The following is a 14,622-nucleotide window of genomic DNA, read 5'->3' as shown; positions in this document are numbered from 1 at the left end:
CCCAAATTATTCTTGTGAGATGAATACTTTAAAATTGATCTCCTCTGACTAAAAAGAAAAACCCTGATGAAAAAAAAATCGAAACCCACAAAACCCACATTAAAGGAAAAGTCTATGAGTAGTCAAAGCCCAGAGTGACACAGATAGCATCTGGTACCATTCAGTGGAGCTGAACCAGGCTGTGCACATTTCAAAGCCTTAGTCACTGTGCATGATGTCACTGAAATGCTATTAGGACAGAAATAGTGACATTGAAACTCCTGATTTTCCACAACATTCACTCCAACAAGACGTAGGTTCTGTGACACAACGGTGTCCTGTGCCTTGTACAGGTACCTAGTCAGCAAGTTGGCTAGTCAGGGGGAGGGACTGGATTTAGGAGGTCTCTGAGTAACAACTGTGCATTTCAGCCTTGCCCACTGAATTGCAGAACCGACCTGAAAGTCTTCTTATCGAGGCCCGAAACTGCTGTTTAAGAGCAGGGCTGGGTCTGGCATCAGGCCTGCCCTCTCTGCGCGGGCAGAGGGAGCTGGGGCAGCTGCAGGCAGAGCAGGGAGATGCTAAACTTGGAGAACACACACTTGGTGCCAGCTCCTCAGCCACCCCGTGAACCCCAAGCAGGGGCCCTTGGGCAGGCCGTACCGCTCACAGCCCCTTGCGAGCCACCTGGGGTCCTCTGCTCCTTGGAAGAGGTGGGCTCAAAGGATGAACAAAGCACTTTCAGGGTTCAGCTGAGAGTGACTGGTTCAGCCCCAAATTCCCTCAGGATAAAGACCGTTATCGGATCATCCTGGGGCATTGTACAAAGACCAGAAAAGCCAATAATTTGACTGCTACAGGTAGCATTCTTTGGCCACTGTCAGCTTCCTTGTCATGAGGCCTGGGGTGCTATTTTCTTCTCCCACCTCTGTGCTCTGTGTGTGGGTATGTGAAAGTGCAAAAAGTGCAGGGCAATTGTCCTTTCCATTGTGAGTGCCCTTTATCTGTCCTGTTAAAAATGTTTTTCAATTCGTGCCCTTCCTGGAAACTCTGTCTCTAATCTTCTTGGCTTTACAAAAAAACCTTAGTTAGGTTTCTGGTGTGCAAAGAGCATTCTGTGTGTTCCTGGGTTGGTCAGACTTTACCTGTTACATCTCGTCTTCTATTTAAGTAGCCTTTTTGTAATACTGAGGTTGGAGGAGTTGCAACACAGAGATTCGGAGGCTACCGCTAGGCTGATGGGTAAACTGGACCTGGCCTGTTCCTCCTGAGGGCAAGTGACACAATCTGACTTGTGTCCATATGCTAACCACAAACTACTGATTTACTGATTCACTTCACAACAGTGGGAACTGTCAGGCTCCTGTTTCTTCCCAAGTACAAGATACAGCCTTTTGAAATAGCACTGCCGCAGTTGCTGGAGGCACTAGTTCAGCTCATCGAATACAGAATGGTGTTTTAAGGAAACCTGAAAACTAGGAGAACTCAGTTAATAACTATGGCACCTGCAGGGAGCTAGCCTCCTGCCTAGGTCAGGAATGGGCAGGGGGGATGTCTTCTTAAATTGTTCCAGGAAGAACTGTATTTAGACACGGCGTTTTCCCGAGACCTTTTGCTTTCTACCTCATTGATGGGAACTGTGATACATCCATGATGCACCTGTGTTTCACAGTGTTTTTTTCTGCTCCACACCTAAGTTTTTGCTACCCACTGCATCCCCAAAGTTTGATTTACCAAGAGCAGAATAGGGACTGATAGAAAGAAAACAGGAATTACTGTTATTGCAGCCCTAACTTACAGGTCTTTAGGGTTTTTGTTTGGTTTGTTTATTTATTCGTTTTGTGGTGGTGTTTTTTTTTCCTGCAGATTGCCGACTTGATTCATTGTTAATAGTTATTAGCCACTCCGGGATCTTGGTTGGCTGATTTTCAAACGGCTGACGGAACCACAGCAAAGGGTGATATGTAACGTTAGCAATGCTATACATACACTGGACTAAGTCTATCTTAACAGACCTTGCTCATTTTTCAAAACCTGAATACCTGCACTTGTGGAAAGCAGCGTCCGCATTAGCAGCCTCTGCCCTCTCCGCCTTTTCCCCTGGTAACCTCACAAGGGGCGAGGAGAGGAGCCTCATCCCCCCCTTCCCCCCGCCCCTCCCTCCACCTCGGGCACCGGCGTGTGCCTGGGCTTGCGGGGACTGGCCACCAGATGACACTGCTACCCCTAGGAACCGGCGAGCAGCCCCGCAGAACGGCTCCTGCCACCCGGGGGGGACGGGATCCGAGCATCCCTGGGGACCGGGGGCCACCCCGAGCATCCCTGGGGACCGGAGACCACCCCGAGCATCCCTGGGGACCGGGGACCACCCCGAGCACCCTTGGGGGGCCGGCACCCTCCCCCTCCTCAGTCGCTGTTACTGACCACGGGCTGCCAGAAAGATGAATTGTGTGACTTGCCTGCAGCAGTTCACTGTGGGTAAGCTGCAGTCTGTGCTGTGCTTTGTACACGTCAGTTTTCACTTGCTTGCTGATGAACCTGCACCAAAGGATAGTAGATGAGACAATGTATTTCCAACAAGTGCTGAGAATTGCAAATTCTGTATTCTAGTTAATCCAGCGAAGTCAATCCTACTGATTCAGAAATGAAATTAGATAAGGAGTTTGGTTTGCAAGTAGTGGTACAACGTCACAATTTTTCACTCCTGAAATGCTGCCATCATCACTTTGAATGACTGAAAATGTCACTGTGATAGAAAGTTGTTGTTCTGTCAGAGTTTTGTGTTCTTTTTATTTTTTTTTTGTTTTTCCACAGTGAACAGAGTGTCTCATCTGTTCCCTGGAGCAAACCGACACTTTTCCCCCGTTAACCTTTGGGATGGAAGAGCTGAAGAACCTCACGGTTCTCCTGTCTGAAACATTCCCTTCTCTGCTGGGCTTTGTCCTGTCCAGGACCAAATCCCTTCAGAGCTGCATGGCTGCTCACAGCTTTTTTTCTTTCCTGGATTTCAGGTGGCCCCTGAGACGAAAGCAGTGATGAAGTGGCTGCGGTCTATACCATTTGTGCTCTCTGCCAGCCTCCATGGGGGTGAGCTGGTTGTAACCTATCCTTACGACTATTCAAAGCATCCAATGGAAGAAAAAATGTTCTCCCCTACACCTGATGAGAAGGTAACGTGGGTTTTGCAGGGTGAGCCTATTAGTAGGATTTTCATGTGTGTAACTATGGAAACTTATTCTTTTAGCAAGTAACAAACCTTGATTTATTTAGATTGCATACATGTGTGTATTCGTATGCATATATGTATCAAACGTCATAAATTACAAGTTTATAGACATAATTCTTGCATATATGCACATATATAATATTATTGATACACTTAATGAATGTGCTTTAAAATATAAGATCATTTACATGCTATCAGCTTGGTCTGTGAAGAGTTACCCATGTTTTGTGAGGCCAAACACAATTTCACAGGTCACAGATTAGGAAAAGCCAGGCTTTTACTATTAAAAATATGAGAGCTATGATATTTTTCGCGCTGATTTCCAGAAGAAATGGAACAAGCCTGACCAGCAGTGTTATTTTCTGTTGAAACCTGTAGGGAAAAAAAAGGCTGGCTACCATATGGTGGCAGCCTTGTAACATTTATTCCAGGTCAGATAAACGGGAATGCTTTTTCCCTCTCTGTCCCTGGAAAGTTCCCTATCTGGGACTCACTGTAAATCTTCTGTGAAATTTTTTGCCATCTTTTCTATTTCCCTTTGGTTTCCTCAATCTAGTATTCATTGCCGACATGCCCACTAGGAGAACAGTTAGTTTTTAAGCTTGCTAGTGTATGTTAAAAACGTCCCTGGTCTCTTAAGAAAAAGTGACTCGTTATAGAACAAACAGCAGTTGAAAACAGTCAGAAGTTGATCTTTGACTTGAAGCATCCATAATCGTTGAGTTTATCTTTGGGCTGACTTCTTCCTAAGTGACAGTTCTCACCAGCACCAATTCAATATTTAAATAATATGACTGTTAAGCATTTTCTATATCAATCCATTATTTTCTGAGCTGTACAAAATCTACTGAATACGCGTGCGTGATAGTGATTTAGCAGTAAAACAGACAGGCACTGAACAGTAAAAACCCCGTGTAAGAAATGTCTGATGGGTGGTAATGAATGCTACAGAAGCTCTTGGTGAGAACTAGGGGAAATTAGAAACCTGTGCACTTATATCCCATCGCCTGGGCTAAGGGTATCCTGATTTACACATAGATGGTGGAGGAATATGGCCATGTGTGCCTTATAAAGCAGTGGGGTGGAAGGGCAGCAGTCCCTCCATCACCTCTGCAAAGGACAGCACGTGAGTTTTGAATGAAATGATGCAGTCACAAGTACAAAGTGCTCCATCCCGACGCAGTGCACAGTTGGGCAAGCCCTAATGGCATCCCTGCTTTGTGACAGTGTAAGGCAAGGGACCTCACACCGGTGGCTGCTGTATAGTCAGTGTCTGCAAAGCCTGGGAAGGTAGCTACAAACTTGGAAGTTTAACACATACAGGGAATGGCTGGGGGTGTCCTCAGTCAAAACCAGGTTTTCAAATGAGTCAGCACAGGAACCTTAATAACACTACCAGTATCACTTTAAATTTTGCACAGGAAGTTATAAAACCTGTACCTATGAAGTGACCCGCATTTAAGTAATGTCATCTGCGGCTGCTGCTGCTGGGGAACTGGCATCCTGAAGTGCTGCAGCGTGTTTTAGCTGCCATATATTGACTGTAACCCTTGTTCTGACAGCTGACCTGTCGAGTTTGCCATGCAAGGGGAAAAGCGGCAAGTTTGCATCCTTGGCTGCAGCCCAGGGTGAAATACTGCAGTGCAGATAATGGCCAAAAAATTTAAAAAATTATTCTGCAAAATATATTCAAACCAGGTTGCCCTGTTTGAAAATGCATCTGGGTGCTGCCACCTCCCTGCATCCCTCATGGTCTGTGTGCAGTAGCACGAGGATCTTCTTGGCACCTGCTCCAAGACACTGCGGATTTTGAGCCTCTTTAGCCTGCATCAGAGCCTGGGCTTGTACCTGTTGAGACCAAGGAGGCTCAAAGCTGGACTGTGTCCTTACACTCATGTTCTTTCATCTTGTTCAGCCCACCTAATTCAGAGCTTTCTCATTTTTTGGCTTTTGTGGAGATGGATGTTTTCAGCAGAGTCTTGTTGCGCTGTATTACACAAGAAGCTGCACTGATGCCAGCGTTCACAGGAGCAGAAAGTTTGCTCTCTTTGGTGAATGGCAACACTCCCTTACCTCCCCTGAAACACCCAGCCTGTGACAGCCAGGGGGGTGAAAGCGCTGGTCAAGTTAACGACACTGAAAGCTCTTTACAAAATGAAGCATCTTGCTCCCAAAGTCACAAAGATTCCTCCCTGTTTTTTCCCTTTTTGTTCCTCTTTATTACACCTAAATGTCAAAATTTTTCTGAGGTCCATGACTAGTCATATGTTAGCTGCTAAGTGATAATAAATGTATTGCTATCCAAGTACATTTTAATTTTTTTCAAAAAAGAGTTTACCTTTTTTTAAATCAAGTTCTTCTAACTTTGGATTTCTCACTTTCTCTTTTCCCTACCACTCATCTTCATTCACTTGCACTCCTGACCAGGCAAAAGCCTTATGCCTCTTGGTGTGAAACAAGAGAAGACTTGGTCACTGGGCAGAAAACATCTGCAAATGTCTTTGGGAAAGGCAAGGAACGTACTCCTAACACACATAGGCACCTTCTAAAATTTTAGAAAATATCTTCCACAGAAAGTTCAGTACTGGGACACAAATTCCTGCAGAAACTAAAGAAATGGGGCCTGGCCCCAAACTATCGACAGTAAAAGTTCTCCTTCACATATTTAATTAACACCCATTTCTTTCAGGCAGAACTTTGAAGGAGACTTCATTGGCTGAGCAATACTTAGACACATAGAAACTCCAGGGAGATGCAAACGTATTTTATATTAAGTCAGGATTTTTAGTGTCTTGTCATCAGAAGTATTTTGGTAAATTGTCTTTTACACTTACATAACACTCTCTTTCCACCTTTCCTTGGTCACCTACTTGATCTATAATGGGCTCAGCTTTGTGATTATTAGAAACATTCATAAATACTAGATGAAAGTTGTGAGCTTGGTCATTTTGGTCTTTATCCTTAATGACAATATCAAGAATAAAGTTTTAGGATCACTTCTAAAAGCAGGATTTTAGCCATCCAACTTCTTGCACACATTGTCTTTGGATTACACATTGAAACTTGTGATGCTGAGTTGTAGGATCCAGCAGCATCTGACAATTGTTGTCGTTTCAATGTTGAAATCTGAAATTAGAACTTTTGTAGACAAGGTTCAAATAAACAAAAAAGAGAGGGGGGATTTCTGTACAAAGTTGGAATAAACATTGGAGAAAAATGGAAGGAACCTGATTCAAAGAAATGATTCCTGCAGGTCTGCTGTTTCTTCTGTCTTCACTACATGTACCTGTCACTTTTCCTTTCTCGTGGTGACTCCTCTGCTCTGCTTCAGTATCAACCCTCTTAGGAAATCAGTGGTGACATCCTCCATCACCACATCCTATCCTTCACTTTTTAGGAATGGTTTCTGCCCCACAAAGAAGCAACTGTCATTGAGATTGAACTGGCGGGTTGCCCTGTGTGAGTGATAAGTGCAAAGCAAATTGACACCGTCTATTTTAAACGGCAGCAGCGGCCAATGAGAAGATCTGCTTGGGCTGAGGCTGGTGTAGGTATTTTTGAAAGGCTAAAAATAGCAAGAACTATAACATAATGGGAAGAGCTAATTTTAGCTTGAAAACTTGGGACTTGAAGTAAAACCAAACAAGTCCTCTACCCCTGCCTCAGGTGATAGTATCACAAAATCCACTGGTATTTAATGTTATCTCTGCCTAACTATATTGGATTGGAGTGAAGAACCTCAGAGAAAAAGACAGGCGAAGACTTCCTGACAGAATATCCTTGCACAGAGGTTCACCCCCTCCATCCACCTTGAGGATGCAAGATGGCTCATTGCCTGGGCTCACAACAGCAATATTTACTAGCAGCAGTGACAGTGTATACAGTTTGTAAAAGCAAATGTATTTCAAACCCTCTCATTGCAGATGTTTAAAATGCTGGCTAAAGCCTACGCAGATGCACATCCAGTCATCTCGGACCGATCTGAACTTCGTTGCGGTGGAAATTTTGTAAAACGCGGAGGTGTTATAAATGGTGCTGAGTGGTACAGCTTCACTGGAGGTAAAACCACTTTACCGTCATATCAAGTGAGGTAAAACCTCTAGATGACCTTTATGAGACACAAGGGTTTGAAAGAAATAATTTTATGCATTTCAGTTTGCTTTAGGTCAGACCTCTGCAAAAAGTAACTTTTAAGGGATTTTAGCAGTAAAATATATGTTGGTAACATTTATATTCAGATACCATGGGATGTATTCAGCCCTGATATGACCTATGAGAAGTCAATGTTATATAAAGGTTAAATTTGTTACTGTCTATAATGTCATTCTAGTTTTAACATCTGATGTGTAGAAATAAATGCTTAATGCAATGTTCTCATTTCTTAGCAGAGTGAATTTGAATCCATCCTGCAGACTGTGAAAGAGCAATTTAAATAAACTCTTTTTCAGGAAAAACTGCAGCAAACATCCCATTCATTTGTGCTTAGATTGCTAATTTCATTTCCCCAATAACAGTATTTTATTTTCTTCAGAATTCCTGAAATACTGGCATGGACGAAATATCAATGTTCACAAAACTTTCAGCAGTGTTTCAGTTGTGTTTTCAAACACGACTCCGCTGGATCCCCAAATAATTATGTTGAAACTAAGCATGTTTGTTTAGCACAGAGCTTTGTGGCATGAGTGAGAATTCAGTTTAAATATCTTTGGCTTACATTCTTCTGAAAATTATATCCAATGTCTTTTGTACAGAAACAGTTTTGAACATACTAATGGCCAAAGGTCATCTCTTTGCTGGTGACCCTTGGCAATCACCTCTGATACAGCCAATTATCCAATTACTATGATTAACCAATCCTTATCTCTCTATCGCTACTTCTTGGTTAGATGAATAATAATTTAAAATTATACTTTTTCACCTGAAAAAGTGCCATTGCCATTAGTTACTTCATAGTTGAAAAGAGTTGTAGAATCCTGAGTATATTGAATACTTTCTATGTACTGGCTATGCCCACTCCTTACACACTCACAGGGACTGCATTCAGCTGACTGCAACAGCAAAGCTCCAGTTAAGGATTACACGGTTTATTCATGATCTTTCCTTTTTCTTTTTAAACCTACAGGTATGGCAGATTTTAACTACCTTCACACAAATTGCTTTGAAGTTACGGTGGAGGTAGGATGCGAAAAGTTTCCTTTGGAGGAAGAGCTGTTTACAATCTGGCATGAAAACAGAGATGCCCTTCTGAATTACATGGAAATGGTATGGCTCTTCTTTTATAGAGCTTTGTGCTTACAGATTTTCTTCTTCATTCTTTGTCAATATACTTTATTGTTTCCCTTGTTAGCTATTGAGATAGCACCGACTCAATCACCACACTCCACCAGCGGCTGCGGTGCCTCAGTTTGCCTAGCAGGACACACAGATAATATTTTGCCTATCTTGCAAGAAGGATGGAGACCAAGAACTATAAAGGCCTTGAAAACAGTGAAAAATGGAGTTGTTTGCAAATACATTATGCAACATTATAAATCAACTGTCCAAAACTTAATGCTAGAGAAACTCCACCTATTCAGAAAAATAATACTCATAGAATCATTTAGGCTGGAAAAGACCTTGAAGCCTTTCCCTTGAAGAATAAACCAACAAGATATGCTTTCTAGAGAGCTTCTTGGAACTTATTCCTTTCCACATTCCATGTTTGTGACTCAAACCCTATTGCACTGCATGGCAGCAGGAGATCTAGATTCCGCTGAAATGGGGAGGTTCTGAGTATCTTGCCAAAAATGCTGTTTCCACAATTTTCAGCTTCATTTCTTAATCAAAGTAGTTAAAAAAGATCTGAAGCCTGATCTTCTAAAGGAACAACTGCATGTCTGTAAGCATTAAAGCATGCCATTTATAAGTCATTTTTAGTAATAAGTTTAAGCTCAGCAAAAACAAATACCTCACTGACAATAAGTAAGTGAACACAGAAATAGAAGTTGCTCATCTTTCTCTCAGCCATTAGTAGATTAGCTTTCTGTCATGCCTTATTTTGATAAAGTACGCAGTAATTTAAAATTGTTAGGAGTGTTTTTATGGCCTTTCTGAGCAACCTCTTGCTACTTGTGGTAAGTATGATCATTCAATAAAGTCTACAGTACAGACCACCAAACTCATTTCATTTTACAGCTGTCTGATGAAAATGAGTTTTAGTGGATCCAAATGGAGCTGGGTTAAATCCATATATATTGCAGTTGAAGTCTTCAAGATGTAAAGATTTTTATAGTGTGAGATACTGTAGAAGTCAGTGCTGGAAAAGCTTTTTGAGTAAATGCAGGATAGTAAGCAAAACAACTTTGTAGATAAGGATGACTAAATTACTCCCGATAAGGACTAAGTCTGCCATAACCAATTCAAACTTTTCTTATTCTGATATATACCAGGCTGTTTGGTGTGTGTACAAATCTACTTGGCTTAACACGCAGACGCAGAATTCATTTTCGTAAGTGCCAGTCTTTTCTCCACACAAGAAGTGCTATCAAAACACTCTCCCAAACTTATGTAGCACAGACTTGAGGCAAAACCAAAACCAGTATATTTACTAAAGCAAAATAAATCGAAATTGTTAACGGAATTTCAAGTTTGTTGTTTGTATGCCATCGTGTTGTGATTGCAAAATTGTTATTGAGGTTGGGATGAGGTCATACCACTTTGAGTATGTCTACACTGTAAATTAAATTTGGGTCTGAGATGACTCTTCTGACCAGATTTACCCACTATCCATATGATAAATCCTCAAGTCCATGCAGAAAAGCAAATTGCAGTGCTTCGTCATAATAGTTCTTAAGGGACAGTATTCAAGTCCTTCTACTGAGTTGTTCCTAAACCCACCAGTGAACAGCTCCACTCAGTTTGGAACATAGCCTCACATTAAACAAAAAGCTGCTGTCACTAGACTAGACATCTTTTTTCCAGCTTGATATTAAGAATTATTTTGAAGTTGGATATTTTAATGTTGATTTTCAAACATTTACGTATTCCAACAGAAAAGCAAATATATTTTTTCCATTGTTTTGACACTTTATTCTTTTTTCTGTTCTTCTTGTGTGACAAAGGATAATGGGGACAGCAAAATGAGAGGAAGGGAAAGAAGGAGGGAGGGAAGTGAAGTAAAGAACAGCTCAAGCTGGTCATAGACATTCAGGAGAAAAACTGAAATGGAATTACTTTTCGTTTAAAAAGGTCATATAGATTTTCCAATAGAAAATGTTTTCATTTTGGCAGGTTACAAAAAAGGAACCTTAAGATGTTTAATGTTGAAATACTTGGATTTTTTTTCCTGTTTTGTTTTGGTTTATTGCACTTCAAATATAGTGATCTGGTTTTGCACCTCCTTGTATGACAGAATTCACATTGCTCTTTGGTTTGTCACCAAACACTTTTCTCATCAACTCAAGCAGCTCAGTTCTGTGCTTGTAGAGAAGGGAAAAAGGATATTATACACACTGCTGTCATGACACTCTGACATGCAGTGAAGTGCGGGCAACACAGTGATGATGACTCCCAAGCAGCTAAAGAATTCCCTCACCTACTCTTATTCACTGACATTAAACCAGAATATTAACGAAGCAATAATTTTGTTAAATATTATATATTGATTAATATGCATCACTGCGAGAGTTAGTAACAAATACTGTGTCAAAAAATGAACATGAAATGATATTAATATACAGGTATCCATCTTATTTTATTCTTATGTTTCTGCTCTCCTTTAAATTAGTAACTGTATCTATCATGGGAGAGTTGTTCAGTTTTGATTCTTTATCTCTAAGCTATCTGGAATCCTTTTAGATGGGATGAAAGAAAATGAAAACTATACATTTCAACTAATACTAAAGACCTGTTTTTTTATACAATCCGCACTAACTAATTCTACTGCCAGGATGGCAGTGCATTGTTTCCTAAGTGGTACTGTCCAAAAGCTAATAATTCTGCTTGATTCTGATTTACTTCACACATCTTTTAGTGCTGTTTCATGCTGAATTAAGTTCACTCATAGCACCAGTGAAGCCTTCCTAATGTGTGTAGAATATCAGATTTTTTAAAAGCCTTAACTTTTTAAAGCCTTAACTTTTCATTTCTGTTTAGTTCTGGGTCTAGGGCAGACATTCAGATACGGTCTTTAAATACTGCGGTCAGATCATGAGGTGCCAGTGATCTGTGCTGAGAAGGATCTCTCTACAGAGCCACATACCTAGCCCCAAAAAAGCTTTTGTTCAGTTATCCCTTTCCCTTAGGCCCCTTGGATCTCCTAAAACAGAGGAGGTGATCTGGAGGTGCATTAGCACCTGAGAACCTTTATAATGGGTTGAACTTCCTGAAAGTGGTTGCCTGTCTACAGGGGTTTCCTTGTAGAAGATGAGGAGGTGGCACTGTAGTTAATGACTCCCATCTAACTTCCCTTTGCTTTGCCAGGTTCATCGGGGGATAAAAGGAATTGTGTCCGATAAGTTTGGCAACCCAATTAAAAATGCTCGTATTTCAGTCAGAGGCATCCAGCATGATGTCACCACAGGTAAGATTTTTAGTATGACCTTTGTCCTGCGGCAGGGTGAAAGCACTTAGAGCCTAACCTGCAAAAGTCTTGTCGTACATGGTAGAAATGACACCTTAAAGGAAAATAGAAGGCTTAGCTATGGCTTTGTTTCTAGAGTAACAGGAGAAAAGACATGTCAAACTGGCTGTTGGGCCTGTTGTGTCCCTGGGATGATGCATTCCGTGATGTTAAAACTTCCACCTGGATCAGTCTGCTGTCCATCAAAGCCAATGTGTCATCAGTGAGATTCAGAATCCTATGTTTATGTTTCATGTTTGGGGGGATATGGCAACAGCCCTGCTCACGGGTTGTAACTCAGCATGTGGAGGCACAGAGCCCTGATAGAATCAGTTAGTTGAAATATTGTGAGCATGAGTGTAGATGTTAGAGTAGGGTCCACACTAACTTCAACAAGAGGAGCAACCGCAGTTACTGAATGTCAAGCAACATTTTTTGTTCATGTGGAAAAGCATAAATATATGCAATTTTTGGACAATAGTTATAACAAATGCAAAAAGCTTGAACACTGAATTATATTCACTTTATACCTGTCGCCAGCTGGTAAACATGTGTTAAGGCATTTGCAACTGTTAACTTTCACAGTCATAAAGTCCTGAGCTTTTAGTCTCTCACTGAAATCTATGTGCTCATTTTATTATTGATTTCAGTGAGAACATGGTGGGCCGTAGGAGTGCAAAACAGAAGACATAAATGGTAACGTTTTGCTCTCATGATAGTTGTTGAATCAATTTTGAAAGCCAGAATGGTTTATAATGTAGTGGATACTTTCCAGCTTTCAAGAAAACTAACATTAGAGGGGATACAATAGTGGAGACGATGCAGATTCTTGAGGCTAGTGGGAGACTCTGGCATGAATTAGGGTCTTTTTCAAACGTCTTCCCAGACAATGGCTTTCATTGGCAATGGACCTTTAAAGAATTAAGAAATAAATAAAAAAACTGTTTACATTGCAGGAAAAAGGAGTATTTGTTCTTGAGATAGGTGGGGTTAAGAATGTCATATGATTAAAATGTCTTTCAATTTCAATGTGAAAACAGACTGAGGAATTCCATGAGAAAACAGCGTTAATGCAAAATTAACTGAGATGAGAAATTTGCCATTCAAAATAAAGGAAATATAAAACAAAGAATAAACATTCTGTTTTAAAACTCCATGCTTTTGCCTGCAGGCTCTAACCTTCAGCTGGAGGAAATTTACACTCGTTTTACACTAATGGCAATTTATACCAGCCACAGCTCCAACTCCATAGTCTTACATGCTACAATGTCTGTAGAGTAATTGAATGCAATATAATAAAAGCAGGGATCTCTTGGCTCCTTAGACATGCTATACATATGTATGTATGTATATAGCAGCTTGAATTCTGCTTTCACTTTCTTAAATTTCACATAAATTAATTTGATTCATTTGGAATTATTCCTTGTACCCCTGAGCAAGCAGCATGAAGGAAAGCCGCCCTTTGCTGCAATACAGGCATAACAGTAACTAATTTTTTGTGTGTGAATATTACTCCATTAGCTCCCAAGAGCCAGATATTCACAGGTGAAATCTTTTCTTGTCATTCAAGGATTTTCATCCAAACTTTTTTCAAAATCTGAGATCCTTTCTAAACCTGCCCCCTAAATTCCTGCCCCCTAAATTCCTATCCTATCTGTACATGCACATGTATGTGAGTGTGTGACTATGAAGGATGTAACACTTAAATCTAAGCCCAGTTTTGTTGTGCCTTTACCTTTCCTAAGCTGCTGATGGAGACTACTGGCGACTCCTGCCTCCGGGAACGTACATAGTCAGTGCCCAAGCAGCGGGATACAGCCGGGTGATGAAGAGGGTCACCCTTCCTGCCAGGATGAAGAGGGCTGGGCGAGTCGACTTTGTGTTGCGACCTGTTGAGGCTTGGCCCAACAAGCTCCTCCGCCGGTCGATGGAAGACGTGTATGACCCATATGACCCGCTGGAACTTTTTGACCCTCACGCCCAACACGGGCAGCCTGAGGCTCGAGGAGGGTCACCATCGGGCAGGGAGAAGCCTTGGTGGTGGTCTTACTTCAGCTCTCTAGACCTGCACAAACCTCTGTGGCTGCTCAAGAAGCACTGAAATGTGTCACGGTGCTCTGCTCACCTTGCTCTTCTGCCCTTCCACCCGACTCTAGACATCCTCGCTAGTCTTGGCAATATTTATATCTGTTTAATTTGAAAATACAATGTTATTTCAAGCACTCTTACTTCTTTCATTTTCTCTTCACACACAACTGAATATGTTCAAGTGTTTTTATACATTAAAAACAATGGTGCACACCTGTTCAAAGGCCAGATTTTATGCAGTTTTTTCTTGGTAATGATCTGTACTTCTGCCCATGTAGTTAATCAGCACATTCATTATTTATCAGGTTCTAAGTACCTGCAGGAAAATATTCCCGATCCTTTAATGCATTTTTATACATGTCTTAATAAATTAATGACTGTATACTAAAAAAAAACTTTCAGAAACATTCAGAAAACTATTTTCTTTCCTCTTTTTTACATTCATTTTTACATACAGTTCATTAAGTCTTCTAATATATCTCACCATGATTTTTAAAAATCCATTATGTGATATTACCATTTGTTTCAGACAGAAAAAGAAAATTATTAGGAACCAGGAATTTGGAAATAACTCTGCATCTGAATAAGTAATATGTTCAGTAGGATGGGCTGCTCATAAGCAGGTCAGTATCAATAATAGCATATTTTCCCAAGTAAAGTTTCAGAAGTTATCCTTTGAAGACATAAGTATTAAAAGTGCTAAGTCCTCACAGCCTTCCTCCTTTGAAAT

At 41.0% G+C, this 14,622-nt stretch overlaps 1 protein-coding gene across 1 annotated transcript in view; it reads left to right on the top strand.

The window, feature by feature from the left end:
• CPZ (carboxypeptidase Z) overlaps positions 1-14,100 on the top strand; it is a 38,976-nt gene extending 24,876 nt beyond the window's left edge. The window contains exons 7-11 of the mRNA XM_009936360.2: positions 2,991-3,149; positions 7,129-7,264; positions 8,328-8,467; positions 11,666-11,765; positions 13,550-14,100. Coding sequence (XP_009934662.2) covers positions 2,991-3,149; positions 7,129-7,264; positions 8,328-8,467; positions 11,666-11,765; positions 13,550-13,905 — 891 coding nt within the window. The 3' untranslated portion in view covers positions 13,906-14,100. The remainder of the gene's footprint in view (positions 1-2,990; positions 3,150-7,128; positions 7,265-8,327; positions 8,468-11,665; positions 11,766-13,549) is intronic.
• The last annotated feature ends 522 nt before the right edge of the window (positions 14,101-14,622 follow it).

This window comes from Opisthocomus hoazin, chromosome 5, assembly GCF_030867145.1.
Source record: "Opisthocomus hoazin isolate bOpiHoa1 chromosome 5, bOpiHoa1.hap1, whole genome shotgun sequence".
Taxonomy (NCBI): domain Eukaryota; kingdom Metazoa; phylum Chordata; class Aves; order Opisthocomiformes; family Opisthocomidae; genus Opisthocomus; species Opisthocomus hoazin.
This window is presented reverse-complemented; position numbering and strand designations above follow the sequence as displayed.